General features: G+C 40.9%; 1 protein-coding gene across 4 annotated transcripts in view; it reads right to left on the minus strand.

Annotated features, from left to right (window-relative positions):
• b3gntl1 (UDP-GlcNAc:betaGal beta-1,3-N-acetylglucosaminyltransferase-like 1) overlaps positions 1-26,132 on the minus strand; it is a 369,979-nt gene that overhangs the window by 48,811 nt on the left and 295,036 nt on the right. For all 4 annotated transcript variants that reach the window (XM_072558329.1, XM_072558328.1, XM_072558331.1 and 1 more), the window contains one exon: positions 9,155-9,290. In XM_072558329.1, coding sequence (XP_072414430.1) covers positions 9,155-9,290 — 136 coding nt within the window. The remainder of the gene's footprint in view (positions 1-9,154; positions 9,291-26,132) is intronic.

The raw sequence follows: 26,132 nt of genomic DNA on the forward strand, positions 1-26,132 counted from the left end.
GAATCTTGCGGGACAGGATTTACATGTATTTGGAAAGGCAAGGGAGAGTCAACATGGCTTTGTGAGTGGGAAATCATGTCTCACAAACTTGATTGAGTGTTTTGAAAAAGTAACAAGGAGAATTGATGAGGGTAGAGTGGAAGACGTGATCTATATGGACTTCAGTAAGGCGTTCAACAAGGTTCCCCATGAAAGACTGGTTAGCAAAGATAGATCTCATGGATTACAGGGAGAACTAGCCATTTGGATACAGAATTGGCTCAAAGGTAGAAGACAGAGGGTGGTGGTGGAGGGTGTTTTTAAGATTGGAGGCCTGAGACCAGTGGAGTGCCACAAGGATCAGTGCTGGGTCCTCTACGCTTTCTTATTTATATAAATTATTTGGATATTATTTGGAGGTATAATTAGAATGTTTGCAGATGACACCAAAATTGGAGATGTAGTGGACAGTGAAGAAAGGTTACCTCAGATTACAACAGGATCTTGATCAGATGGGCCAATGGGCTGAAGGGTGGCTGATGGAGTTTAATTTAGATAAATGCAAGGTACTGCATTTTGGAAAAGCAAATCTTAGCAGGACTTATACACTTAATGGTAAGGTCCTAGGGAGTGTTGCTGAACAAAGTGACCTTGGAGTGCAGGTTCATATCTCCTTGAAAGTAGAGTCACAGGTAGACAGGATAGTGAAGAAAGTGTTTTATATGCTTTCCTTTATTGGTCAGAGTGTTGAATACAGGAGTTGGGAGGTGATGTTACGGCTGTACATGACGTTGGTTAGGCCACTTTTTGAATATTGCGTACAATTCTGGTCTCTTTCCTATTGGACTGATGTTGTGAAACTTGAAAGGGTTCAGAAAAGATTTACAAGAATGTTGCCAGGGTTGGAGGACTTGAGCTATCCGGAGTGGTTGAACAGGCTGGGGCTGTTTTCCCTGGAGCACGAAGGCTGAGGGGTGACCTCATAGAGGTTTATCAAATCATGTGGGACATGGTTAGGATAAATAAGCAAAGTCTTTTCCCTGGGGTTGGGTAGTCCAGAACTAGAGGGCAAAGGTTTAGGGTGGGAGGGGCAACTTTTTCACACAGAGGGTGGTGCATGTATGGAATTAGCTGCCAGAGTAAGTGGTAGAGGCTAATACAATTGCAACATTGGATGGGTATATGAATAGGAAGGGTTTAGAGCGATATGGGCCAAGTGCTGGCAGGTGGGACTAGATTGGTTTGGGATATTTGGTCGGCATGGATGAGTTGGACCGAAAGGTCTGTTTCTGCACTGTACATCTCTATGACTCTATGAGTCTGTCTATCTCAGTAGTCATTGTGTACAAACATTTGAATTTGATCCATTTGGTCATCTCTTCTATAAGTCTTAATATTCCAAGACACGTGTGGATAGCTGAGCTTGTGCTCTGCATCTTGTGACACACGCATGGCCCTGGTGTATTGTTTTCATCGTTGTTTGCCAGAATGTGAGACTAGAATCACCAGTATCACCAGTAACAGGCAATTTCCATCCCTGTGTTACTGAGACTCTGCTGTGGATAGCCTTGTGTGCAATACTGCATTTCGCATCTTGATTTATACATGGAAAATTTTTTGAAGTTTTTTTCAGCTTCTGGTTACTGTGGTGCAGTGAACTGAGAACATGACTCAAATCACATTGGTGAATTTAACACTCTGATGTGCAGTATGGTCAATGGTGGCTTTGGACAATGCATCAGCATTGCAGCTGATCGAGTATTTATAGCCTTAGCAAAGTAAATCCTAAACAAAAGGCAAACATTAATAATTGCATTTTAAAAATAAGTATATTCTATTTGACTTTTTAAAATCTTCTGTGAAATAATTGGTGTATTTTGCTCTCGTTCTTTGTGTGTTATGTTTCCTGTCAATTGAGAAAACTGATAAGTCATCAGTTATTGTAAAACAACAGACTTTTGTTTTGTTGAGAAAGGTAATGATTGTTGATTGTCAGGTGGTGACAGTGAAACCAGGTCCTGGAGTCAGCCACAGTCCAGTGTAGCTTCATTTAAACTAGCCACAACTGAGGTCGTTGTTGCCAATGATTTGTAAGGCAGTCTCATTAACACTGGAATGTGCAGCGCGTCATTATAGGTTGTATAACATTACATAAGTTAGAAAGTTACATAGCGCAGAAAGATGACAATGGCATGTATTTAAATGGCGTGTACCATGACCAAACTGGGATTTATTTGTATGCCCTGACATCTGTTCGGATTGAATTTGTATGGGTCAGCTAAGCAAATGAGTTTAAATTCCTTTTTACATATTTGGGCCATCAAAGTACCAAGCTATGGAATGGCTTTGTTGCTGCAAATCTTAGGAAGCATTCCTCGGCATAAAAACACAGCTATTATGAAAGTAACTGAATCAGCATCAAACATAGGAAAAGGTCCAGGTTAAAAAGTCAGGTCATGAGTGCAAATTTCAAACATTAGCCAATTCTTTTATGTATTTTATTTCTGATGGAGTTGGCAGCAGCAATTTAATTGATTCAGGTTTCTCATTTCACACACTCAAAACTTGAATGACTCAAATACAGTCATAGAGATGTACATCATGGAAACAGACCTTCAGGCTAACTTGTCTGTGCTGACCAGGTATCCTAAATAAATCTAGTCCCATTTGCCAGCATATTCCTCTAAACTCTTCTTATTCCAGATGCATTATAAATGTTATAATTGTACCAGCCTCCACCAGTTCCTCTGTCAGCTCATTCCATACATGTACCACTCCCTGTGTGAAAGAGTTATCTCTTAGGTCCCTTTTATATCTTTCCCCCCTCACTTTAACCCTATGCCCTCTAGTTTTGGACTCCCCTACCCTCGGGAAAACACCTTGGCTATTTACCCTATCCATGCCCCTCATGACTTTCTAAACCTTTATAAGGTCACCCCTAAGCCTCCGACACTCCCAGGGAAAATAGCCCCAACCCTTTCAGCTAAAACCCTCTAACCCTCCCTGTAAAATCACTTCTGAACCCTTTGAAGTTTCACAACATCTCTCCTGGACCTGGACAAGTTAGGTGAGTGGGCAGATGCATGGCAGATGCAGTTTAATGTGGATAAATGTCTGGTTATCCACTTTGGTGGCAAGAACAGGAAGGCAGATTACTACCTCAATGGTATCAAATTAGGTAAAGGGGCTGTTCAGAGAGATCTGGGTGTTCTTGTCCACCAGTCAATGAAGGCAAGCATGCAGGTACAGCAGGTCGTGAAGAAGGCTAATAGCATGCTGGCCTTCATAACAAGAGGGATTGAGTATAGAAGCAAAGAGGTGCTTCTGCAGCTGTACAGGGCCCTGGTGAGACCACACCTGGAGTACTGTGTACAGTTCTGGTCTCCAAATTTGAGGAAAGACATTCTGGCTATTGAGGGAGTGCAGTGTAGGTTCACGAGGTCAATTCCTGGAATGGCAGGATTGCCTTACACGGAAAGACTGAAGCGACTGGGCTTGTATACCCTTGAGTTTAGAAGACTGAGAGGGGATCTGATTGAAACGTATAGGCTTATGAAAGGACTGGACACTCTGGCAGGAGGGAACATATTTCCGTTGATGGGGGAGTGCCGAACCAGAGGACACAACTTAAAAATACGGGGTAGACCATTTAGGACAGAGATGAGGAGAAACTACTTCACCCAGAGAGTGGTGGCTGTGTGGAATGCTCTGCCCCAGAGGGCAGTGGAGGCCCAGTCTCTGGATTCTTTTAAGAAAGAATTGGATAGAGCTCTTAAAGATAGTGGAGTCAAGGGGTATGGAGATAAGGCTGGAACAGGATACTAATTAGGAATGATCAGCCATGATCATATTGAATGGCGGTGCAGGCTCGAAGGGCAGAATGGCCTACTCCTGCATCTATTGTCTATTGTCTATTGTCCTTCAGCAGGGAGACCAAAACTGAATGCAATATTCTGAAATCTGATGTCAAACTTTTACAGCCATTGGCCACAGGGGAGAATTCACCAAAACGCTAAGAAAAGTGGTGTTATGTTTGCTCTTATGTTTGCTGTAGAGATATAAGGAATCACAGGTCTCTTGAGGCTGTGCCCCTACCTCTGAGTCAAAATGTCTAGGTTCAAGTTCCACCTGCTGCAAAGGTGTGTCAGAACAAATCTGAACAGACCGAATAAAAAATAGCTACAAGGAGTCAAAGAGCAAGACAGTAATTCAGTTTGCCTTGGTCAAATTATATGCAGACTCAGGTGTAACATGATTCAATCCTAATTAGGTAATATTGTGACAACAAATTCTGTATGCACTGAATATCATTTCTGTTTCCATGATTCAGCAAAGAACATTTCCATGATTCAACCATGCTGGATCTATTGTGTCCTCCGCAGTAATTTACTATTTTTATTAATCTCTATGATCCTCAATGTCAATATCAACCAGGTAGTCATCTGGAGATATACAACTCATAATAATACTGTATCTTCTCCAGAGATTTAAATATGTGGGCAGCACTGTACTCATTATTTCCATTACCAACATAAGCACATAAGCACAGAACGCATGGCCCTGAGGAAGGAGGCTAAGAGGCAGTTCCATGTCCGATTTCCAGTGGATACAGGAACCAAAGACCTTATTGAGCCAGGTCTGCCTGTCAAGGTCGAAAACTTGAATATACAAACTGGTTACATTGTAATAAGGCAATGCATCAATGTAACAATCTCAGAAATGTTTGAGCTTCCTCACCTGTTGATCTTGTTTTCATGAGCAAATGTTAGGTGCTTTTCCAAAGGAAAGGAAAAAACAAACATCATTTTATAACTGGAACTCTGCTGGTCAGCTGAAGAATATCACTGGATTACAGAACTGAGCATTGATTTATTTAAGGAATTATCACTGTCATCAGGGGACCAAAGAGATAGGAACATAGACAAGGATAAAAAAAAGAGTAGAATATTGGAACAGCTTTGTTACATGGTTTTGCTCTCATTCCTGAGTCACAAAGTCAGAGGTTTAGGTCCAGTAATGAACAACAGTGCATAATCTGGGCTGACATTTCAGCTTGGCACCGAGGGAATGTTATATTGATAGACATGTAAGCTTGTTAGATGATAAATCAAAGTACTGTCTGCCATTCCTAGGTGGACAGAAACATTCCTACAGCACTGCCATTTGTATACAGAATTGGCTCAAAGGTAGAAGACAGAGGATGGTGGTGGAGGGTTGCTTTTCAGACTGAAGGCCTGTGACCAGTGGATGATTTGGATGTGGGCATAAGAGATATAGTTAATAAGTTTGCAGATGACACCAAAATTGGAGGTGGACAGTGGAGAAAGTTGCCTTGGATTACAACGGGATCATGATAAGATGGGCCAATGGGCTGAGGAGTGGCAGATGAAGTTTAATTTAGATAAATACAAGGTGCTGCATTTTGGGAAAAGAAATCTTAGCAGGACTTATACACTTAATAGTGAGGTCCTAGGGAGTGTTGCTGAACAAAGAGACCTTGGAGTGCAGGTTCATAGCTCCTTGAAAGTGGAGTCGCAGGTAGATAGGATAGTGAAGAAGGCATTTGGTATGCTTTCCTTTGTTGGTCAGAGTATTGAGTACAGGAGCTGGGAGGTCATGTTGCAGCTGTACAGGACATTGGTAAGGCTGCTTTTGGAATATTATGTGCAATTCTGGCCTCCCTTCTTTAGAAAGGATGTTGTGAAACTTGAAAGGGTTCAGAAAAGATTTACAAGGATGTTGCCAGGGTTGGAGGATTTGAACTATAAGGAGAGATTGAATAGGCTGGGGCTGTTCTCCCTGGAGTGTTGGAGGCTGAGGGGTGACTTTATAGAGGTTTATAAAATCATGATGGGCATGGATAGGATAAATAGACAAAAGTCTTTTCCCTGGGGTGGGAGGGTCCAGAATTGAGGGTATAGGTTTAGGGTGAGAGGGGAAAGATATAAAAGAGACCTCTAAGGGCAACTTTTTCATGCAGAGGGTGGTACATGTTGAATGAGCTGCCAGAGGAAGTGGTGGAGGCTGGTACAATTGCAACATTTAAAAGGCATCTGGATGGATATATGAATAGGAAGTGTTTGGAGGAATATGGGCGGGATGCTGGCAGGTGAGACAAGATTGGGTTGGGATATCTGGTTGGCATGGACGAGTTGGATGGAAGAGTCTATTTCCATGCTGTACATCTCTCTGACTCTAGTACTCTACTGAAGAAAGGTAAAGAGTACTCCTGGTGTCTTGGTCACAACTCATCCTCCAAGCAAAACTATCAAAATGTGAGTGCCACATTTATCCAGGTAATAAATGCAGTTCTGAAGTAATCGCACATGTGTCTGAATGGATCTCAAAGTTTTGAAAAGCACTGTATATTTTATTCTATTTTAGTTATTAGCAGCCAGTTTATATTTAACCAAAGTTTCTTAATGTTACATTTAAGCAGTAAATCATATATGAACTGGGAATTGTAAATACTGTGAACCTAATAAATTTGCTGTAGATGTATAATTGTACAACTTTGTGCAGATGTCTTAAATATGGAACAGATCTCCTTCCCGAAACAGACAACAGCAAAACAGAAATGTGTTGCTCCACACACTTTATTTTCTTTTCTTCTTTTTTTCCCACTTTTTTCTCCCCCACACTACCACCTAACAGCGGTAGTGCTGACTTTTCCCCAGCACCCATGTCGTGTATGTGTAAGTGTCAAACTCTCAACACGACTATCTGTGTGGAGTTTGCACATCCTCCCTGTGTCTGCGTGGGTTTCCTCCGGGTGCTCCGGTTTCCTCCCACAGTCCAAAGATGTGCAGGCTAGGTGAATTGGCCAGGCTAAATTGCCCACAGTGTTAGGTGCATTAGTCAGGGGTAAATGGAGGGGAATGGGTCTGGGTGGGTTGCTCTTTAGAGGTTCAGTGTTGACTTGTCGGGCTGAAGGTCCTGTTTCCATACTGTAGGGAATCTAATCTAATCTAAACATGCTATATTTTTTTTCCCAACTGCAGCAGCAACACCTTGACTGTAGCACCAGCCAGCACAGTCAGTACCCTAAACTGAGGAGACTCTAAATCTCCTGTATTTTATTTTTATCCCCACGCTGCTGTCTAATTGCAGTAGTGCTTATCTTTTCCCCCGCACCCATCTTGTGTGTGTGCAGGTGTCAGACTCAATGAAAGACAACAGATGTACAAATCTTTATTCAGTTTCCACCACCAGGAAGAAAGAAAACACCCAAGTGGCCAGTGACAAGCAGTGCCCTTCTCAGAGGGTGATGCTGCGTGTTCAAACAGTGAAGAGGAGGGCAGGGATTGAATCAAAATAGAATTGGAGGTGGAAAGAATGCACTCTACTCCCTGTGATGCCCACCTTGCCCTGAAAATCTCTAGGGTCTCTCCACACTTTATTTTGTTTTCTTTTTTTTAAGAGGAGAGTCCTTGAAACTGGTCCAACTCCCTCATGGAATAAACAGAACATCTGACATTTCTGGGTTTTTTTCCCTTTTCACCCCCACACTCCCGCCTAACTGCGGTAGTGCTTATTTTTTCCCCAGCACCCACAGTGTGTGTGTGCAGGTGTGAGACACAGTGAGAGACACAAGGTGCACGAATCGTTATTCAAATTTCCACCACCAGGAAGACAGGAAAACACCTGGGTGGTCAGTGACAAGCGATGCCCTTCACATCAAAGGGCAATGCTGTGTGAGCAAAACAGTGAAGGGGAGGGTAGGGACTAAATCAAAATACAGTTGGAGGGGGAAATAATGCACTCCACTCCCTGCGATGCCCACCTCTCCCTGAAAATCTCGAGGGTCTCTACACCCTTTATTGTGTAATTTGCTTGTTATCCACTTGTCACCACTCGCTTCTATTTAAACTATTATTGATCAATCTGAAAAAGGTAATTATTTGTGCCTTTTTGTGTTTTGAATTGTTTCTCTGCTATTGACTATGAAATAAAAAAAGCCCTTTTAAGCAGAAGCAAACTGTTCAGGTAGTATTACTGAATCATTAATGCACTGAACAGTTATCGTACTTTACTGGAATAAGCCACATCGTGTACAACTTTTAATGTTGTAAATCACCTAAGGGTGCGTCCTGGAGGCGTGAGAAAAATGGTTGTTGCACTGAAAGAAGGATCACTGCTACGTAAAAATTCACTTTTCCTTATAACGTACATCGTGTTGCACTCAGATCCAAAGTTAAAGTTCCCATATTACTATCCCATATTACAATCAGAATATGCAGAGGATTAACTAAGATTGGGTTTGATTTTGACTTTCATTGTTGAACAGAAAACCACTGCTACATCTGGAATGGCAAAACCCATGGCAGCAACAAGACCCTGACACTGAGTCAAACTTGGAGGATTAAAAGCATGGGCAAAGAGGTTAGTTTAAAGAGCATCCCAGAGGGAGTGTTCCAATAATTTGTGTTTAATGGAGGTGGTTAAAATTTACCCTAAAATGTTTCCCTTGACACTGTTCCTCCCCAACAGTGAAAATTGGGCTGGGGACAAGTAAATGCTAAACTTCTTGATGCAGTGTTCATTCTTCACCCACAAAATAAATTACTTTAACAAAACACAACAAAATCAATCAAATTGCAACTATAAAGATTAATTTATGGCAATATTTTATCACTCAGTAGCAGGAGAAAAATGTGGAGTTAAAAATTGTTAAAAAGTGTCTGTAAAATATTTAATTATTCTTTCATGGTGTGGGTGGTTTCCCATCCATAATTGTCCTGGAACTGAGTGACTTGCCTGACCATTTCAGATGGTAATTGAGAGTCAACCATGTTGCTGAGGGTCTGGAGTCACATGTAGGCCAGACCAGGTGAGGATGGCAGACTTTCTTCATTAAGGAATGAGATGGGTTTTTACAACAATTGATATTTCTTGCCATGATCATTATTACTCACAGTACCTTTCAATTGCAGAATTATTAATCAAATTTAAATTCCAATTGCTATTATGATGGGATTTGAACCCGTGAACATCAGCCTGGGGTCTCTGGATTATTAATCAAGTGATATTACCATTTCGCTACTGTCTCTTTCTTTCTTTCTTTCTTTCTTTCTTTCTTTCTTTCTTTCTTTCTTTCTCTCTCTCTCTCTCTCTCTCTCTCTCTCTGTATTTGATAACACAGATCTTTAATAATTACAATTTTGTTTGAACATACCTTTTTCTGATTGGTTGCTGACAGACTTCTGTACAACCTCCTGCCCTGTTTCCCAGCATTCCAGATGGTAAATGAAGGCCAACTATTCAGAACTCGCTCTTCCAGGAATGCCACACGGTTCTTCCAAATGGTCTCTCTAATGGGATAAAGAAGTAATGAATCACATCTTTGTATTTGTGTTATAACCACAATAAGAGAGTGTGAGTGATCATGAGATGTTAATTTTATTACTGTATCAAAAGATTTTAGGCAGTGTTCACATACAATTACACACAAATACATGGAACTCATCTAGAATTGGTTGGGGATCTTATAGATGTGTTGGGTCTTGCAATGCCAACTGGAACAGCTGGCTAGAGATCCATGTTACCATGATCAGAAGGGCCCAACAATGTTAAATGCCTCAAAATTGGTCACTGGCCAGCCTTCCCCAAAATCAAAGACCCTGGATGCAGAAATCAGAGTCTGTTAGCTCTTTTGCTCATCAATGCCACTGGGATGGCAGTGGCTGCTGCAGGTAAGAGAGTAACTGGATACCCAACATCCAGTTGGGAGGGAAGCAGGCTCGAGGTAAGCTGTGGCCAGAAGAGTCTCATGGGAGTGTGTGTGTGTGTGTGTGTGTGTGTGTGTGTGTTTGTGTGTGTGTGTGTGTGTGTGTGTGTGTGTGTGTGTGTGTGTGTGTGTGTGTGCGCGCGTGCGCGTGCGCGCTGGGGAGAAAAGGCCAGAAACAACAGCATCAGGATGTATCTTAGTTGACCTCGCCCACTCCTGTGACTGGATCCCTCGATCAGGCATGTGATGTCTTTGAAGAAGGGGAACCCTCGCCCTTCCCCCTCTTACACCTAATGAAAAGTTTTGTTGTTGTCCCTGAGTGCTGATACACCTTCCCACCACTGGGTTAACACCAGCAGCAATGGGACAAGGTGGTCCTTAATTGCCCATTACTACGTACATTCAGTAACAGCAGGATAGGATGTCCAACCATGGGTTTTGCCATTCCAGATGTAATTTTGGTGGAGGTGAGAAGGGGGTGAAGTCAGGACAGGGGTTTGGTGCTTGCTTCCACCGTCCGAATTGATTAAATGCCCTCCCCACTCTAAATATGCCAGTAAGGAATGCATAAAACATCCCATTGGATGTGGAGTCATACAGTCATACAGCATGGAAACAGACCCTTCAGTCCGACTCATCCACACCAACCAGACATCCCAATCTGATCTAGTCCCATTTGCAAACATTTGGCCCATATCCCTCTAAACCCTTCCTATTCATATACCCATCTAGATGCCTTTTAAATGTTGTAACTGTACCAGCCTCCACCATTTCCTTTGGTAGCTCATTCCACTCATGCACCACCCTTAGCATGAGAAAGTTACCCCTCAAATCCTTTTTAATTCTTTCCCCTCTCACCTTAAACTTTTGCCCTCTAATTTGGACTCCCCCACCCTTGGAAAAACACCTTGGTTATTCACCCTATCCATAATTTTATGAACCTCTATTGAGTCACCCCTCAGCCTTCAAAGCTCCAGGGAAAAAGGCTCCAGCTGACTCAGCCTCTCCCTATAACTCAAACTCTCCACTCCTTGTCAATCTTTTCCGCACACTTTCAAGTTTAACAACATCATCCTTCCTATAGAACGGTGACCAGAATTATAGCTTGGTACACTTTGGGGTATACTTTTAAAGCTCTGGTATACATTCATATTCGAAAAATAGATCACTAAAGTTAACCTATATTTGCCTCTTTTTATGTATTATACTATATAATACAATAAACTTTCAAAGCAATGTGACCATATGGAAAGAAAGCAGGGTGACCGATTTGATGCCTACTCAAAGACCCTATTAGATCCTCTTGGTTCCAAACACACAGGAGATAAATATTTTCTAATACACACAGAGTCATTTATTCAAAACGACTTTCTGAAAATGTTGTTTCTGTTGCCCGGCAACAGTCAGGAATGTAACTATTGATCCATGTGTTCTCTCAAAAGCAGACTGACTCTGCAGCAGCGCTCAATGGCTTTCTTTGTACTCTGAGCATAAACCAAGAATGGTCTGATTTGCAAATCAGTTCCAAGAGATTGCTACCTGGGACCAGAGCTATGAGAATGAACCTTGATTTGTACTTCTGAAGATTTTTGAGCCCCTCTCTAATTTTTAAAAATTGGATTCTATTCCTGAACCTATTGAAATTATTTATTATTAATCACCCTCAGAGTAAAGAAATCTCTCCTCAACTCATCCTAAATGGCCTTCTCCGTATGCAGAGACTGTGTCCCCTGGTTTTAGACTCCCAACGAGAAAAAACATCCTCCCTGCATCAAGTCTGTCTGGTCCTGAAAGAATTTCATACATATAAATCAGATCCCCCTCATTCTTCTAAACACTATTGAATACAGGTCCAGCTGAACCCATCTCTCCTCACACAACTAGGGAACCTTTGCTGCACTCCCCTGTGGCAAATATATCAGGTAGAAATGTCATCAAAGTGAAAAAATATTTACATGCAAACTCATCATACATCTCAAGACATCCAAAAATGCTTTGTATACCATGAATTGTGTAAGTAAATCCTGAAGACATGATGCAGATTTAATCTGTATTTCCTTTCACATTGTTTGTTGACCATAATGAGACTCTAGCCCTTCTACATATTGTGCTGTGAGATGCTTTTAGCATCAATGTTGATCAGGCAAATTGGGTCTTGGCCTAGTGTCTCATCTGAAGGAGTGCACCTTCAATGTAGTACTCTCCCTCATGACAGTACTGAGCTGCTGTTGCCTCTAAATATAAAGTACTGTTTGCTGCAACAGCATCATCCAAATCCCATTTTAGTAATCCTGACTTTTAGGTCAGCTGGCTGCCCATGGAACTGTAAAACATCTAAAATCCTGTCAAAAACATCAAACTCAGCAATGGAAACAGAAGTCTCAACGTTAAATTAAATGTCTAAGAAAATCTGGGTAAAAAGGAAAGGTCCGCAGAGATGGATGGCACAAAGGCCAAAGGGAACCTGAGAGAAGATCACATGGCTCAATCATGATACAGAGACTTTTTAAAAGGCTAAAGCATGTTGGAGACAAGGAAAGTTAACGGAGGTGAAGAGGTCCACAGTTTTGAATTTCACGATAGATAAAAATCATGTCTGTACAATTAACCTTGAATGCAGTACAATGAGGATGCAGGCTGGAGGAACAACATAGGCAACATACAATAATCAACCATAATATTGACTACAAAACTACCAATATACTAAATCAAACCCACCTAACAATGATTATAGCATGATTATCAGATCTTACGGTTCAGTTAGTGTGCCAGGTTAACAAGTTCACTTTCATGAGTTTCAGGCACTCTAATTGGAACATACAACTTTTCCATTGCTAATTTGTCTATTGCTGTTGCCTATCAATGACAAAGCAATTGACTGCAATCAGAGGTTTCCTGACTGCGGATGTCTTCGGGCAACAGTATTAAGTTTTTCAGGTGAAGTTAACTTGTTCCAGATGTTGAACTGGTCAATTTCTGGTCAGTTTTATAAATTCCCATTTTGATTCTATCCAGATGGACCATGTCTGCCAAATTAGCAAAGTTGTATCCAGATGCCTTATTGCTGTAAACTTGATACTTTTCTTTTCTCTAATGGATGACCATTTTCTTTCAGGACTAAAACATAAAACAATTTGTCATGTGATAGTTTTGCAATAAATGAGGTCTTTTTATTTCACTATTTGTTGTTTGGAAGGACATTGTCCCTTAAAAGTACATTTAAATCTTTAATATTGCAAAGGTCAACCAATGAAAATATGGATGTTTGGAGGAAAACAGAAGCATTGATTGTAATAATATTTCTTATATTGAATGCATTCAGAAATTACATATTACTCATAAACAACAGTGAACTAAAGTGGAAATGTGTGAGACATGTGTCTTAATGACGTATAGTGGAACAAAAGTAATTCAAAACTTATTCTGAGTAATTCTGTCTTTATTAACTGTCTGTATTAGAGTCATAGAGATGTACAGCATGGAAACAGGCCCTTTGGTCCAACCCGTCCATGCTGACCAGATATCCCAACACAATCTAGTTCCACCTGCCAGCACCCAGCCCATATCCATCCAAACCCTTCCTATTCATATATCCATCCAAATGCCTCTTAAATGTTGCAATTGTACCAGCCTCCACCACTTCCTCTGGCAGCTCATTCCATACACGTACCACCCTCTGCGTGAAAATGTTGCCCCTTAGGTCTCTTTTAAATCTTTCCCCTCTTACCCTAAACCTATGCCGTCTAGTTCTGGACTTCCTGACCCCAGGGAAAAGACTTTGTCTATTTATCCTATCTATGCCCCTCATAATTTTGTAAACCTCTATAAAGTCACCCCTCAGCCTCCAACGCTCCAGGGAAAACAGCCCCAGCCTGTTCAGCCTCTCCCTGTAGCTCAGTTCCTCCAACCCTGGCAACATCCTTGTAAATCTTTTCTGAACCCTTTCAAGTGTCACAACATCTTTCCGATAGGAAGGAGACCAGAGTTGCATGCAATATTCCAACAGTGGCCTAACCAATGTCCTGTACAGCCGCAACTTGACCTGATCAGGTCCTGGGGATTTATTTACCTTTAACCGTTTCAAGGCATCCAACACTTCCTCCTCTGTAATGTGGACATTTTGCAAGATGTCACCATTTATTTCCTTACAGTCTATATCTTCCATATCCTTTTCCACAGTAAATACTGATGCAAAATATTCATTTAGTATCTCCCCCATTTTCTGTGGCTCCACACAAAGGCCGCCTTGCTGATCTTTGAGGTGCCCTGTTCTCTCCCTAGTTACCCTTTTGTCCTTAATATATTTATAAAAACCCTTTGGATTCTCCTTAATTGTATCTTAATTGTATTGTTGGAATATTAACATTTATTTTTATTTTGTTTATTTCAGCATGGTTTCCTCTATTATGCACAATCTTGTCAATTAGCACCAATGGTATGTTGGGCCTCAATGTTTTAAAATGGAAATAATTAGGAACAATGAATTTAAGAGGTAGGACTGATATTAACTAGAAGAAGCTTGGCCTAATAAATGGCTTCTTGGACCCACAATTACACTGCCCCACAGTTAAATTAAGATCTTTCATACTGCCTCCTAACTCAAGCTCATTCTTTTGCAGAGCGTTGAAGCTGTTAGATTCCTTCCTCCCTCAGAATTCCCTTCAGCTTCAACAATATTCATATCCTTGAGATCCAAAGTTTGGCCTCACCATTTCCTGACTCAAATTTTCCTCCCTTCTTACTCTCTTCAGTCCTGTTGTTTCCTCCATTTTAACAGAAAAGCAACTAAACCACACTTTAGAGGCAGAGTCAAGTGTAAAGGAAAGGAATGGGAGGATTTATATAGCTAGTAGCAGGAATGTCATATTAAAAAGAGAAATCAATTTGTAGCTTATACAGCACTAGGTCCAAAATGATGAAGGAATTTTTGGCACATTTTCAAAATAATGGATGATTGCTCTTCCATGCACATTAGGGGAGGTATGAAGGAAACTGCTTTACTGCAAATCTGGCCACCCACGAGCCAGAATCTTACTCCTTTCATCATTCTTGAAGACATTTGGGAAACCTCAGCAGAAAGCATTCATCGTTTCCTGTTGTCTTCATATGGAATTATGTCTGTCAGATTTCATTCCTCTCTCGGCATTAAAACAGCTTCATCTACATTTTAACGATGAGCATTTCATGCATTGTGTATTAAATATTTTGATGGGTGGCAGACTAACATATCAAGAGAGTTCAAGTGATCTTCAAGTGAAAACCTTTAGATTTTCAGAAGTGCTTGACTTGGAATGATCTTCGATCTGAAACACTCAGGGATTGATGCCAAGAGTCAACAGCTCAACTGACAACTTGTCTCAGTTCCAATTTGCATATTTGTCTTCAGAGTGAATTTTGCTTCCTTGTAGAATGAAGAAGTTTGCATTTCTGTTTCATTCAATCATGACCACAATCTTCCCATCAGAAGTTACCACTGTCTAGAAATTAAACTGGACTAACCATAAATATAGTGGCTACAAGGGCAAATTAGATATTAGGAATGCTGCAGGAAGGAACTCACCTCTTGTGTCCCCAAAGCCTGTCCACCAACTGCATGTCATGAGGAGTGCAATGGGATACAACCAAATAATGCTGAAAAACTCAGTATGTGTAGAGAAAAAGTTAATATTTCAGGTCAATGACTCTGTCTGTCTGTCTGTCTCTCTCTCCACAGGTCCTGCCAGACCTGCTGAATATTTCCAGCAATTTTGTTTTTATTTCAGATTTCCAGAATCTGTAGTATTTTGCTTTGGTACAATGGAATATCCTCCATTTACGTCGTTGAGCACAGCTCCAACAGCTTTCAAGACTGTCCAGGACAAAGCAGCCCAATCTGGCTATTACACCATCCTCCACCATGCCATAGTTGCACAAGTGTGAACTATTTATGAGAAGCAGTAACCAAGGTTCCTTTGACAGCACCTACCAAACCTCTAACACTAAGAAAGTTATGGGCAGCAGATACATAGAAACACCATCATATAGCAGTTCCCTCTCAAACCGCACAGGATCCTGAACTGGAATTACATTGCCGCTCCTTCAGTGTTGCTGAGTCAACATCCTGGAACACCCTTCCTCATAGTACTGTGGATACACCTACACCATATGGTCTGCTGCTGTTTAGGAAGGTGGCTCACTACCACCCTTTGAAGGGTAACTAATGATGGGCAATAAACACTGACCTAGCCAGTGACGGTATGTATCAGGAATGAATAAATAAAATGTAAATCATCACTATTGATAGATTCCTTATTTTTGTTACTGTCTCCACCTGAAATTGGGTTAAAATTGATAGATTTCCATACTTCGAAGCGATTACAGAAGGGAACTACCAACAAAGGTCAGGAAGGGAACACTTAATATTTTGGGCAGCACGGCTTTGGGCAATGGTATCTTGTCTACCGTGATAGTTAAGATCAGCCAAAGGTCTTCAGCGTCATAGACAATAAATTGTGATATACTGAAGTTAAATTTCCCTTTCGGTGACGGTTCTGAGAAATGTGTCAGATATGTTGGGTCTGGGTGGTCAAAACCGCTCTGAATATGCTGAGTTGAAGCTGGCAACTCTGTTCTAGGACCAATGTGTCACAATGTACCTTTAAAATTAAATGCTGCATTTAAACATCATTAACACCATCTGAAATTAAGTGCAATACAACAAGTGAGAGTGGTAGTTGTAACATCACTGGACTAATAAGCTCAAGGGCTTGACCTAACAAATGGCTTAGTTGATGCTCTGGGTACAGTCCAAATTGAACTTACATTTGACTAATGAACTTGGAATTAAGAAGATAGGTGTGGACATTACACGTCCCTTGGCTGTGTTTCTGGTGGGAAGGTCAGAAGTCTAGATCACTATCTTCTCACTCACTCTGAATCTCACCCTCATCTGTCCATGTTGTAATATGGTTGGCATGGACAGCTGGTGGGAGTGATTTATTTTTACAGAAGTTTATAAAAGGGCAGGATAGAGATGTCCTTGTGCATCATGGGTATCGCCCAAAGATTAAAGCCCTTTCCTTCCTCCTAGGCTGTTCCCCAAATCCACATTCCCTCAACACCTTACAACCAATACCTTGGGCTTACCTTACTCCAGTACCCATCGATCTGTCTTCCTCATGGACCTGCCTGCAGTACTGGCAGCATCCACTACTGAGCATGTGGAGGTGTTGGGCAATCAGATTGGCCAGCCTCAATGAAGGGTAGGCCTTCCTCCCAATGTGAGCTGGAAGTCCCATTCTGTCCTTGTTGCTGGGCAGACCTTTTTCAGCATTTGTCACTTTCTGACTGACCATTTAGTCTGGGGGGTGAGCAATTCACCCCCTGCCCAAGACCTTTTGGGTGACATCCAGCTCCCCCTTCTCATGGTAATGGTGACCATGGAACTATCATCAATTATTGTAAAAAAAAAATCTGGTTCAGTAATGTCCTTCAGGGAAGGACATCTGCTGTCCTTACCTAGTCTGACCTACCTGTACTCCAGACCGATAGCATTGCCACTATTTCTTCAGCATAGTTTCAAATTGCCTCACATGCCCCTCAGTTCAGGGGCAATTAGGGATTGGCAACAAGGTTGGCCCTGCCAGAGGTGCCAACAACTCATGAAAAAATGGAGAAAAAATACTGCCACAGTCCTGAAGAAAAAATTTGTTCCTTTCATAGCCACAAGATAGCACGGCCGGCCAGTGAGTTCCTTTTGAGGTATTATCATATTCCATGCTGCAGTGCCCTCTGCATAACCAACTGGGTCATAAAGAGACATTTTCCAATTGAGGATCTGTTTGAAACTAAGATACTAAAAATGATCAGTAACTTTAACATCCTCCTGTTTCTGATCTAAATGCACTCAAGTCCTCAGAATACTTCATTTAAATAGTGGGCACTGAAGACCTTACAGAATCCTTACAGTATGGAAGCAGGCCATTCAACCTAACAAGTCCAAACCAACCCTCCCACCATATCCTATCTCTGTAAACCTGTATTTCCAATGGTCAATCCACCTTGCCTGCACATCCCTGGATAATATGGCCAATTTAACAATAGCCAATCCAACTAACCTGGACATCTCTGGATTGCTGGGGGATACCGAAGCTTCTCTGCACAGACATGAGGAGAATGTGCAAACTCCACACAGAGAGTTGCCTGAGGCTGGAATCAAACCCAGGTCTCTGGAGCTGAGATGAAACAGTGCTAACCACTGAGCTAACATGTATTCTTATCAAGTATTTTCTGATTGATCTGTTTGAAGTAGGTCGGACTTGCACCTGCGCTTCCTGGTTCAGTGGTAGGGACACTACCACTGTACTGCAAGATCCCCCCTGAAGCCACTCCATGAAACTTATGTTGACAATCTTCTGCTGGATGCTTTAAGACAAAACTGAAGTGAGAAGCTTTACCGACAAATTAACTGCTGTGACCTACTAAGGTTAAATTAAATTTCCCTGCACTGCTTTAATCTACAAAACAGAGTCTTGCCAGTATTTTACAAGGCACTCTCTCTAAGCTCCAGTGTAAGTGGATTAATCAAATTTGTTTCAAGTCCTTAAAATTTCAGGAAGACTGGCTAATAAATTTCCAGTGAGTATGATGGTTTTCTTTTGAAAAGAGGACACAACAATTTATATGAGCAGTGAATCACCAAATTATGCATCCACCCTATAACTGTGTTTACATGAACTGTGAACGTATCCCAGAAACTCAGAATATAGTAATACTATTGATGATTAAAAACACTGTGGCACTCTGCCAAATCTCTATTAAACAAACAAGATTAAAGTGGAAGCCAATCGCTAAACATGGCATGTAACTAAATTAAGTCATGATTTAGTAAGTTTTAATTTAATTTCCCAGAGAAAAGTTGGAACTCAACTTGTTCTAATTCCTTTAGTTTCTTGAGTACAGCAGTTTATGAGTGGCTGTGTTTGTTTGACTTCAGAGGTATCGGTCAACTGTACGTACATCACCATGACGACTGAATCAACAATTAAGGTAGTTGTGGCCAGCCTGTGGTCCTGTTGAGTTTGCAATTCTAATCTCTCACACAGTTAATAGACAGCTCGAAAGGTGGTGAGATCGTAATTCTCCCAATCTGAGTAACACAGAAAGTGGGATCTGATTTTGCTTCAATAAGATTCTTGTCAGGAATGATTCAGGAAAGGGTAAAATTTTATCATTTCGTAAATGTTTGAATGGCAATCAATACAGGCAAAGGGAAACAGAATCCAGTAACAAATACATTTCAGTTGTACTGACCAGAAGTTGATGTAGTATATAACTTAGTGACAGTCTGAAGCCAATGTCATAACAACTCAGTGTTGTACAAGGTATAAAAGAAACCTCAAATATCATAATCCTCAATCGCATTACTATAATAGGTATATTTTAAACCTGGTGATCTGGACTGAAGAAAATGCTTTTCTTATTTGTCTTACATAGTTACAAAACAATATCAACTTATTTTCATTTTAAATTATTTTTGTACAAGAAGTATTTCCCTCAAAGAAGGGGTTGAGAATGTTTTGGGGAATACTAAATAGATTCCTCGAAATGTTTAAATAGGCAGCTTTGATTAAAGTTCACTTGAGTTTTGTAAACAATAGCTGTTTTAGGTTTTGCACAATATCATATTTGGCAAGAGCTTAAATATATTTAAAAAATAGGAAGCTGTGAGACAACTGGAAACTGTGTGTGCTTTTAAACTAAATAAGATTTAAATGGGGCAAAGCAGCTGTGATGCAGTACAGTTGATAAATAACTTAGAACTGTCATTCCATTGGCTCTGTGCTAATTGTTTCAATGCTGCAATCCAGTGTTTGTTTACTTTTGTATAAAATTCCTTCAGGATGACAGGAGGCCTTTTGTGTTATGGGTTATGTTGTGGTCTACTTCCTTATGCTCTTGTCAATGAACTTGCCCTGTCCTAGAATTCTGACGCAGTGTAGTGTTACAATCCCATTCGAACTGAACTTAAAGGTTTCCATGAGAACAATTTTCTTAAACATGCAGTAACTTTCCAGAGGCTTCTTTACTCTGCAATGATAAAATTTTACTTAGATATTTTGGGAGAGAAGATGAAGGATACACAAGGTCTCTTCCCTGGGGTTGGGGAGTCCAGACGAGATGGCATAGGTTTAGGGTAAGAGAGAAGTATTTAAAAGGGATCTAAGAGGTAACTTTTTCACGCAAAGGGTGATGTGTGTATAGAATGAGCTGCTAGTGGAAGTGGTGGAGCATTTAAATGGCATCTGAATGGATTTATGATTAGGAAGGGTTTAGAGGGATACAGGCCAAGTGCTGGCAAATGGGACTAGATTAGTTGAGGATATCTTGTCAGTCTGGACGAGTTGAATCAAAGGATCTGTTTCCATGCTGTACATCTTTATGACTTTAAGTACTTGAAAATGAAGCACATTTCATTTTTGACAGCCATTAAACAGTCCTGGATCAGGTATGGAAAGCAAAACCCTACCTAGCTTGCATATGGGACTGAAATATTAACACTGAAGTGTTTCACAAGCAACACCCACTCAGGTGATCTCAGATGGACCAGTGGCAGAACAGATTAGGATTTTGATGGGCTGAACCTAACATCTGGTCATCTTCAAGGTCTTTGTAACAGTGTCTATCATACCAACAAAATCTGTAACTAGTTGCCATCAAGCAGTAAACAATACCTTTTAACTACAAAAGACTCTTCTAGTTGGACCAGGAAGTGGTTTTCCTCTGAGGACCTTTAGTTTGTAGGGAGTGGGAGCAACAACTTGCATCATAAGCAGCAGATCATATGGACTTGAGTGTGCCTGAAGGATCATCAACTCAGTGAAGGACGCTCTCTGGGCGGTCCGAAACCTGTTGATCTTCCAGCTGAAGGAGTTGACCCCGACTGAGTGTTGCAGACTGGCACATTCCAAGGTCCAGGACTACGTGTTGAGGGATGCGCTGAAGCTTGGGGCAGCTGCTGCCAAGGCGCTGTGGGGAAAGACCACCATGTAACGTCTGCCTGCCTAAGAAGAACAGGGGGGCCCGCGCAGTCATTTGGGCTCTGCTGATGCCTCAGCTAAAATTGTAATTGTACAGACCTTAAATAGGAATGATTACTCTGTTTCGGTATGCAAAGAAATGGAATGTTTACATATGTATGGCATATCCAACTGTACAGACCATCAAAGTATTTATAAATAAAGTATATTTTTGAAATAAAAAAAAGTATGCTCATACTACTTAACCCAATGACATGTTTTAAGATTCAATGTCAGAGGAGTCCTTCTGTACTGTACCAATGTGTATTATGAGGCTTTCTTAAGTTCAGTGGAGACTTATCTCAGGAAAGTATCATCTTCTATACTGCTGTGTGTTGGGTTTCTGAACATAAGTTCCAATTTAAAGGCAGTTATGTCACCTGGGGCCATGTTGCTTCAGACCTGACAAAAATTATTACACTAGTACCCTGTTAACAATGTTAGGATAATAAAAACAAAGATCTGAGGATGCTGGAAATCTGCAACAAAAACAGAAAGTGCTGGAGAAACACAGTGGAGCTGGCAGCATCTGTAGAGAGAGTTTTGGAGATAATGTTTCAAGTCTACTGACCCTACACTAGAACTGAAAGTAGCTGGAAAGGGTGGTATTAATGGTGATGACGGTGTTGGGGAGTAAATGGAGTACATTGTTCCCAGAGAGATAGAGAGAGAGAGAGAGAAAGAGAAAAGTGGAGATAGGTAAATAAATAGAGCATCAGGATCTTTGAATAAACCTTTTTATCAAGGTTGATCCTTGGTTAGTAAAACAGTCCTTACTCTTTCAGTGATCTCACTTTACACCAAGTACCATAAGACACAGGAGCAGAAATTGGGCTATTCAGCCTAATGAGGGTAGTCACTTGCTTGACAGAGTGAAGGAGGTAAGGTCACTTCTTTTTACTACAGAAGTTGGTCAGTCTTTAGCTCCAAATTTACACACTACTTGCTTCAGTAGGAGATCTCAGATGCTGAACCTTCGGTCCTGAATCACAGGGCAACGGGCAAAGCAGCACATCTCTATGGACGGGGGATGTCCAATTTACAAACACTTGTACGAATGAATGTGATATGAGACAGGGCATATTAATCAAAATTTTAAAGATCTGCTATATAAATGTTTCCTTGTTTTTCTGAAAAGCTCTTTTGTAGTGTCTTGTGTTGTGTTCCAACATGTGTACAAATCAATTTACAAATGGACTCAAGAACAGAGCCCATTCGCACCTGGGGTCAGCCTGTATCATATGACAGTTGGGTGAAAAAAAATCCTGTTCTATCCTGTTGCTAACTACTCTTATCCTGATGAAGCGCTCCTGCAGGAAACATCAATTTTCCTGTTCTTTGGATGGTGCCTGACCTGCTGTGCATTTCCAGCACCACTAGCATCTGCAGCCCTCACTTTTGCTTAACTACTCCTATCTGTCATGTTGTCTTCTACCATGCAACTTACTTTGCTAACTATCTTTATATTGGCAGAAAATATGGGTGGGAAACATATTATCCATCCCTTCATCAAAATCATTTATATACATTGTAAACAGTTGAAGTCCCAGCACTGATCCCTATGGCACAGCACTCCTTTATCCATAGCACATATTATGTCCTCAAAGAACTTCAAGAGGTTAGTTAAAAATGATTTGGCTTTCACAAAACCATGTTGATTCAGCCTAATTACCTTGAACTTATCCAAGTGCACTCCTATAGCTTCTTTCATGATAGCTACTAACATTTACCCTATGTCAGAGATTAAGGTAACTGGCCTCTAGTTTCCTACTTCCTATCTCCATCTGTTTCTGAATAAAATCACGAAATTCACAATCTTCTAATCTAATGGGACCATCCCAAATCAAGGTGGTTTAGAAAATTAAAGCCAATGCATCATCAATGTCATTAGCCACGTCTTTTACGAGGTTAGACTGAAGTCCATCAGGACCTGGGCACTTGTCAGCCTGCACTCTACCAATTTGCTTGATACTAGTTTTGTGATGATTATTATTTTTTTCTGAGTTCCTCCCATCCTTCCACTTCCTGATTTATGGGATGTTACTTGTAATCTCTACGACTGAAATAAAATACGTATTCTCTTCACCTGCTATTTCCTTATTTTTCATAATAAATTTTCCTGTCTGATTTTCTATGGGACCCTTGTTAACACCTTTCTTTAAATATTTATAGAAACATTTACTGTGTGATTTTTTATATTTCGGTCTAGCTTTCCCTCATAACTGAAATTTCCCTTCTTTAATTTTTTTAATCATTCCTTTTTTTAAAATATGCTGTCGAATCTACCGATCTGTCATTTATCTTTGCACAATCATATGCTTTTTCTTTGATACTATCTTTAATATTTCTGGTAAATCACTGATGGCAGGTTCATCCTTTGGAATTCTTCTTGTTCACTGGAATGGATCTTTACCATATATTATTAAATATCCCCTAATATGTCTGCTCCCTGCATTACTATTCTCCTATAGTTTAGCCTAATTTATCCTAAATTGCCAGCTCTGCTTCTATGCCCTCATAATTGCCCCTATTTATACTCTCCAGATCTTCTCAGGCCTCCCTGAGTATAAACTTCAACCATATTTTGGTCACTACTACCTTCGGGTGCATTCACTCTAAGGTGATTAATTTATCCTAACTTACTGCATAACACTTGGTGTAGTGTAGCCTTTTCTCTGGTCACCTACAGAACTTGTTGGACCAAGAAGCTATCCAGAATACATTCCACAAACTCCTTATCTAGGCCACCTTTGCCTATCTGATTTTTCCAGCTGATATATGGATTAAAGAATCTTACATTATTACTGTACCTTCCTGGCAAGCTCTCATTAATTCTTCTTTTATGTTCCACCCTCTAGTGCGGTTAATGTTTGGGGTTCTGTACATTATTCCCACAGTGACTTCTTGGCTTTAACATTTCTCATTTTTACCCAAACTGTTTCCATATGCAGGTACAGTTGGCAGTTCGGAAGGCAAATGCCAAAATGTTGGCACTAATATCAAGTGGGCGAGAATACAAGAGTAGAGATGTCCTGCTGAGGATGTAAAAGGCTCTGCTCAGAATGCATTTGACATATGGTGAGCAGTTTTGGAACCGTATCTATAGAAGGACATGCTGGCATTGGAGGTGGGGGAGTCCAGTGGAGGTTTACAAGAATGATCCTAGGGATGAAGGGCTTGCCATATGAGGAGTAGTTGAGGATTCGGGGTCTGTACACAATGTAGTTTAGAAGGATAAGGGAGATCTCATTGAAACACACAAAATAATGAGAAGGCTGGATAGAATAGATGAAGAGAAGATGTTTTCACTAATAGGAGAGATCGGGACCTGAGGGCACAGACTCAGAATGGAGGGGTGATTCATTCGAACTGAGATAAGGAGGAATTTCTACAGCCAGCCAGTGGTGAATCTGTGGAACTCACCGTTGTAGAGGGCTGTGGAGGTCAAATCATTGTGTGTATTCAAGACAGGCATAGATAGGTTCTTGCCGAGTAAGAGGATCAAGGGTTATGGGGAGAAGGCAGGAAAATGGGGTTGAAAAACATATCATCTATGATTGAGTGGTGGAGCAGACTCGATGAGTTAAATAACCTAATTCTGCACCTCTCTCTGTGGTCTTATAAAGTCTGAGCTGAAGCTGCTTGAACTTTAAACACTTGTTGCAGACATGTTTGCTCTGGACCAAACTGGCATCCAGGAACTCCTACATGCTGCAACTGAGACACATCACTTGTCCTGCCATCTTTAATATGCTGAAAGGAATTCTTTAATTCTAAGACTGCATTTTATATTTTGTATATATATTTATATATATATATATTTAATTAACCTTTACGGAGTTGCTATACTATTTTTAACTATTGAAAGAAACCTTAATCATGTACCAGATACTCACTCACCCATTAGTCAGCTTCTCCTCCTGTAGCACAGCAAGAATCAATTCCTCAAAAGGCAAAAACAACAGGAAAACTCTCTCACTCCGAGCCCTGAACCACTTGAATCACACCAGCACTCTTGCACGCCAACATTCAGAACAGTCATGCTAGCTCTGTTCTTCACAAACTGAGCAAAAGAGGCCTCCACAACAGAGCAACCCTCATCTAAACATTCCGGTCTGGCACTGAGACTGGGGTATTAATGACAATGGAGAGCACGAAAGTATTTCCATTCGCAGTCTCATTGTGGATCCACTGGATATGGTAGGAGGGCCAGGAATAAATAGTGAATCAGCTTGCATAGACTATGTCCAGATGGCTGTAAAACATCTTCTCCCTTGGCTCCTGTTTACCAACTCAGAAAATAGCCAACATTCTAAGGACATGCCGAGTAGTAACTAAAGAACTGATCAACCTCTTCAGGTAAAAAATGATGTGGATATGCCCCGATCTACATCAATGGAGCTGAGGTGGAGAGGGTTGACAATGTCCAATTCCCAGGAGTGACAGTAACTAACAATCTGTCCTGGTCCTCCCAGGTACATGCGACAGTCAAGAAGGCATAACAATGCCTTCTTCTTCAGGAGGCTAAGGAAATTCGGCGTGTCCATAAGGACTCTCACCAACTTTTACCGATGCACCATAGAAAGCATTCTATCTGTGTGCATTAAGGCTTGGTATGGCAACTACCCAGGACTGTAAGAAATTACAGAAAATTGTGAACACAGTCCAGACCATCATGCAAGCCAACCCTCCATCCATGGACTTCATCTACACTTCTTGTTGCTGATGAAAAGCAGCCAACATCCTCAAAGACCCCTCCCACCCCAGTTATACTGTCTTCCAACCTTTTCTATCAGGCAGCAGATAAAGAAGCTTAAACACTTGCACCAACAGGTTCAAGAACAGCTTCTTCCCTGCTGTTACTAGACTGCTAAATGGAACTCTTAACTTTCAAATCTAATAGTGATTTTGCTTCTGTGCACCTCCTGTGCAGCTGTAACCTTTACATGCCTCACTCTGTCAAAGCACCCTATGATCTGTATGTCCTTGTATGTTATGATCTGCCGGTACTGCATACAAAACAAAACTTTTCACTGTACTTAGGTACATGAGACAACAATAAAGAGAAAAAAATCTTCAAAAACACTTGGAACCCCTCTTTGCATTGACATTAAAGATTGGAAGGGCTTGTTACCAATTTTTGAAATGACCAGTGAACAATATCACACTTTGAGCCACAATGCCTTAGCGATGACTAAGGCAGATCAATGGCAGAGAAACAAAGAAACACAGGCAACTCCTGCATTCTGGATTACACCACCTCATGGGACATCCTGCACCATCTGCCCAAAGATCTGCAGCTCACAAATCTGTAAGTTCAGGTAGGTGAGGACTGAGAGCAGACACTTGCACAACTCAATAGAAACCCC

Source organism: Chiloscyllium punctatum, chromosome 39 (assembly GCF_047496795.1).
Source record: "Chiloscyllium punctatum isolate Juve2018m chromosome 39, sChiPun1.3, whole genome shotgun sequence".
Classification (NCBI taxonomy): domain Eukaryota; kingdom Metazoa; phylum Chordata; class Chondrichthyes; order Orectolobiformes; family Hemiscylliidae; genus Chiloscyllium; species Chiloscyllium punctatum.